We start from the raw sequence: 5,000 nt of genomic DNA on the forward strand, positions 1-5,000 counted from the left end.
GTGAGTGAGTGAGTGGGTGAGTGAGTGGAGTGTGAGTGAGTGGTGTGAGGGTGAGTGGTGAGTGAGTGGTGAGTGGGTGAGTGAGTGAGTGGGTGAGTGGAGTGAGTGAGTGAGGTGAGTGAGTGGTGTGGAGTGGGTGAGTGAGTGAGTGAGTGGGTGAGTGAGGTGGGTGAGTGAGTGGGTGAGTGGTGAGTGAGTGGGTGAGTGAGTGGTGAGTGAGTGGGTGAGTGGGTGAGTGAGTGGTGAGTGAGTGGGTGAGTGAGTGGGTGAGTGGGTGGGTGAGTGAGTGGGTGAGTGAGTGGAGTGGGTGAGTGAGTGGGTGAGTGAGTGGGTGAGTGAGTGGAGTGGGTGAGTGGGTGGGTGAGTGAGTGGGTGAGTGAGTGGGTGAGTGAGTGGGTGAGTGAGTGAGTGGGTGAGTGAGTGGGTGGAGTGAGTGGGTGAGTGAGTGAGTGGTGAGTGGTGAGTGGGTGAGTGAGTGGGTGAGTGAGTGGGTGAGTGAGTGGGTGAGTGAGTGAGTGGGTGAGTGAGTGGTGAGTGAGTGAGTGGGTGAGTGAGTGGTGAGTGAGTGAGTGGGTGAGTGAGTGGGTGAGTGAGTGAGTGGGTGAGTGAGTGGGTGAGTGAGTGGGTGAGTGAGTGAGTGAGTGGGTGAGTGAGTGAGTGAGTGAGTGGGTGAGTGAGTGGGTGAGTGGGTGAGTGAGTGAGTGAGTGGGTGAGTGGGTGAGTGAGTGGGTGAGTGAGTGAGTGAGTGAGTGGGTGAGTGGGTGAGTGAGTGGGTGAGTGGGTGAGTGAGTGATTGGGTGAGTGGGTGAGTGAGTGAGTGGGTGAGTGAGTGAGTGAGTGAGTGAGTGAGTGAGTGGGTGAGTGGGTGAGTGAGTGAGTGGGTGAGTGAGTGAGTGAGTGGGTGAGTGGGTGAGTGAGTGAGTGGGTGAGTGGGTGAGTGAGTGGGTGAGTGAGTGAGTGAGTGGGTGAGTGAGTGGGTGAGTGAGTGAGTGAGTGAGTGGGTGAGTGAGTGGTGAGTGAGTGGGTGAGTGAGTGGGTGAGTGGGTGAGTGAGTGAGTGGGTGAGTGAGTGGGTGAGTGAGTGGGTGAGTGAGTGGGTGAGTGAGTGGGTGAGTGAGTGGGTGAGTGAGTGGTGAGTGAGTGGATGAGTGAGTGGTGAGTGAGTGAGTGGGTGAGTGAGTGGGTGAGTGAGTGGGTGAGTGAGTGGGTGAGTGAGTGGGTGAGTGAGTGGGTGAGTGAGTGGGTGAGTGAGTGGGTGAGTGAGTGGGTGAGTGAGTGAGTGAGTGAGTGGGTGAGTGAGTGAGTGAGTGAGTGAGTGAGTGAGTGAGTGGGTGAGTGAGTGGGTGAGTGAGTGAGTGGGTGAGTGAGTGGGTGAGTGGGTGAGCGAGTGGGTGAGTGAGTGGTGAGTGAGTGGGTGGGTGAGTGGTGAGTGAGTGAGTGGGTGAGTGAGTGGGTGAGTGAGTGGGTGAGTGAGTGGGTGAGTGAGTGGGTGAGTGAGTGGGTGAGTGAGTGGGTGAGTGAGTGGGTGAGTGAGTGGGTGAGTGAGTGAGTGAGTGAGTGGGTGAGTGAGTGGGTGAGTGAGTGAGTGAGTGGGTGAGTGAGTGGGTGAGTGAGTGGGTGAGTGAGTGGGTGAGTGAGTGGGTGAGTGAGTGAGTGAGTGAGTGGGTGAGTGAGTGGGTGAGTGAGTGGGTGAGTGAGTGGTGAGTGAGTGGGTGGGTGAGTGGTGAGTGAGTGAGTGGGTGAGTGAGTGGGTGAGTGAGTGGGTGAGTGAGTGGGTGAGTGAGTGGGTGAGTGGGTGAGTGAGTGGGTGAGTGAGTGGGTGAGTGAGTGGGTGGTGAGTGAGTGAGTGAGTGAGTGGGTGAGTGAGTGAGTGAGTGAGTGGGTGAGTGAGTGGGTGAGTGAGTGGGTGAGTGAGTGGGTGAGTGAGTGGGTGAGTGAGTGGGTGGGTGAGTGAGTGAGTGAGTGGGTGAGTGAGTGGGTGAGTGAGTGGGTGGGTGAGTGAGTGAGTGAGTGGGTGAGTGAGTGGGTGAGTGAGTGAGTGAGTGGGTGAGTGAGTGAGTGGGTGAGTGGGTGAGTGAGTGGGTGAGTGAGTGAGTGAGTGAGTGGGTGAGTGAGTGGGTGAGTGAGTGGGTGAGTGAGTGGGTGGGTGAGTGAGTGAGTGAGTGGGTGAGTGAGTGGGTGAGTGAGTGAGTGAGTGAGTGGGTGAGTGAGTGTATGAGTGAGTGAGTGTATGAGTGAGTGTATGAGTGAGTGGGTGAGTGAGTGGGTGAGTGAGTGGGTGAGTGAGTGGGTGAGTGAGTGGGTGGGTGAGTGAGTGGGTGAGTGAGTGGGTGAGTGAGTGGGTGAGTGAGTGAGTGAGTGAGTGGGTGAGTGAGTGTATGAGTGAGTGAGTGTATGAGTGAGTGTATGAGTGAGTGGTGAGTGAGTGGGTGAGTGAGTGGGTGAGTGAGTGAGTGGGTGAGTGAGTGGGTGAGTGAGTGGGTGAGTGAGTGGGTGAGTGAGTGGGTGAGTGAGTGGGTGAGTGAGTGAGTGAGTGAGTGAGTGGGTGAGTGAGTGGGTGAGTGAGTGGGTGAGTGAGTGGTGAGTGAGTGGGTGGGTGAGTGGTGAGTGAGTGAGTGGGTGAGTGAGTGGGTGAGTGAGTGGGTGAGTGAGTGGGTGAGTGAGTGGTGAGTGAGTGAGTGGGTGAGTGAGTGAGTGAGTGGGTGAGTGAGTGGGTGAGTGAGTGGGTGAGTGAGTGAGTGAGTGGGTGAGTGGGTGAGTGAGTGGGTGAGTGAGTGAGTGAGTGAGTGGGTGAGTGGGTGAGTGAGTGGGTGAGTGAGTGGGTGAGTGAGTGAGTGGGTGAGTGGGTGAGTGAGTGAGTGGGTGAGTGAGTGAGTGAGTGGGTGAGTGGGTGAGTGAGTGAGTGGGTGAGTGAGTGAGTGAGTGAGTGGGTGAGTGAGTGGGTGAGTGAGTGAGTGGGTGAGTGGGTGAGTGAGTGGGTGAGTGAGTGAGTGGGTGAGTGAGTGGGTGAGTGAGTGGGTGAGTGAGTGAGTGAGTGAGTGAGTGGGTGAGTGAGTGGTGAGTGAGTGGGTGGGTGAGTGAGTGAGTGGGTGAGTGAGTGGTGAGTGGGTGAGTGAGTGGGTGAGTGAGTGGTGAGTGAGTGGTGAGTGAGTGAGTGGGTGAGTGAGTGGTGAGTGAGTGGTGAGTGAGTGGGTGGGTGAGTGAGTGAGTGGGTGAGTGAGTGGTGAGTGAGTGAGTGGGTGAGTGAGTGGGTGAGTGAGTGGGTGAGTGAGTGAGTGAGTGGGTGAGTGAGTGGTGAGTGAGTGGGTGGGTGAGTGAGTGGTGAGTGAGTGAGTGAGTGGGTGAGTGAGTGGGTGAGTGAGTGGGTGAGTGAGTGGGTGAGTGAGTGGGTGAGTGAGTGGGTGAGTGAGTGGGTGAGTGAGTGGGTGAGTGAGTGGGTGAGTGAGTGGGTGAGTGAGTGGTGAGTGAGTGGGTGGGTGAGTGGTGAGTGAGTGAGTGGGTGAGTGAGTGGGTGAGTGAGTGGGTGAGTGAGTGGGTGAGTGAGTGGTGAGTGAGTGAGTGAGTGGGTGAGTGAGTGAGTGAGTGGGTGAGTGAGTGGGTGAGTGAGTGAGTGAGTGAGTGAGTGGGTGAGTGGGTGAGTGAGTGGGTGAGTGAGTGAGTGAGTGAGTGAGTGAGTGAGTGAGTGAGTGGGTGAGTGGGTGAGTGAGTGGGTGAGTGAGTGGGTGAGTGAGTGAGTGGGTGAGTGGGTGAGTGAGTGAGTGGGTGAGTGAGTGAGTGAGTGAGTGAGTGGGTGAGTGAGTGAGTGGGTGAGTGAGTGGGTGAGTGAGTGAGTGGGTGAGTGGGTGAGTGAGTGGGTGAGTGGGTGAGTGAGTGAGTGGGTGAGTGAGTGGGTGAGTGAGTGAGTGAGTGAGTGAGTGGGTGAGTGAGTGGTGAGTGAGTGGGTGGGTGGGTGAGTGAGTGAGTGAGTGGGTGAGTGAGTGGTGAGTGAGTGAGTGGGTGAGTGAGTGGGTGAGTGAGTGGTGAGTGAGTGGTGAGTGAGTGAGTGGGTGAGTGAGTGGTGAGTGAGTGGGTGGGTGAGTGAGTGAGTGGGTGAGTGAGTGGTGAGTGAGTGAGTGGGTGAGTGAGTGGGTGAGTGAGTGAGTGAGTGGGTGAGTGAGTGGTGAGTGAGTGGGTGGGTGAGTGAGTGAGTGAGTGAGTGGGTGGGTGAGTGAGTGAGTGAGTGGGTGAGTGAGTGAGTGGGTGAGTGAGTGAGTGAGTGAGTGGGTGAGTGAGTGGGTGAGTGAGTGGGTGAGTGAGTGAGTGAGTGGGTGAGTGAGTGGTGAGTGAGTGGGTGGGTGAGTGAGTGAGTGAGTGAGTGGGTGGGTGAGTGAGTGAGTGAGTGAGTGGGTGAGTGAGTGGGTGAGTGAGTGGGTGAGTGAGTGGGTGAGTGAGTGGTGAGTGAGTGGGTGAGTGAGTGAGTGAGTGGTGAGTGAGTGAGTGAGTGGGTGAGTGAGTGGTGAGTGAGTGGGTGGGTGGTGAGTGAGTGAGTGAGTGAGTGGGTGGGTGAGTGAGTGAGTGAGTGAGTGGGTGAGTGAGTGGGTGAGTGAGTGGGTGAGTGAGTGAGTGGGTGAGTGAGTGGTGAGTGAGTGGGTGAGTGAGTGAGTGAGTGGTGAGTGAGTGTCTCTCTGTCTTTCTGCCCACAGAATACTTTCAGATTTCTCAAGACGTTATATTCATCAACTGAGGAGATCACACAAAGACAAAGAAGCCCCGTGTAGCCTCTGCAGCTATGTAGGGGCAAGTGCTGTTCACTGGCCCCTAACACACACACAGACAAAGGTCCTCCGTGTAGCCTCCATCGGCTGTTGGGGCAAGTGCTTTTCACAGCTCCTGACACACAGACACACACCAACACATACACCCTGATGAGTGTATTAGTGGGGGGCTGTTTGTATCGTGGTGGGGGGCTCTGTGTGTGTGTTAGTGGGGGGCTCTGTGTGTGTGTGTGTGTGTTAGTGGGGG

At 56.5% G+C, this 5,000-nt stretch overlaps 1 protein-coding gene across 1 annotated transcript in view; it reads left to right on the forward strand.

Annotated features, from left to right (window-relative positions):
• Nucleotides 1–5,000, forward strand: part of LOC144954659 (RNA-binding protein Musashi homolog 2-like) — a 52,306-nt gene that overhangs the window by 46,841 nt on the left and 465 nt on the right. The window contains exon 9 of the mRNA XM_078885103.1: nucleotides 4,682–5,000. This exon is cut by the window's right edge and continues 465 nt beyond it. Coding sequence (XP_078741229.1) covers nucleotides 4,682–4,722 — 41 coding nt within the window. The 3' untranslated portion in view covers nucleotides 4,723–5,000. The remainder of the gene's footprint in view (nucleotides 1–4,681) is intronic.

Source organism: Lampetra fluviatilis, unplaced genomic scaffold (genome assembly GCF_964198595.1).
Source record: "Lampetra fluviatilis unplaced genomic scaffold, kcLamFluv1.1 SCAFFOLD_528, whole genome shotgun sequence".
In the NCBI taxonomy this organism is placed as follows: Eukaryota; Metazoa; Chordata; class Hyperoartia; order Petromyzontiformes; family Petromyzontidae; genus Lampetra; species Lampetra fluviatilis.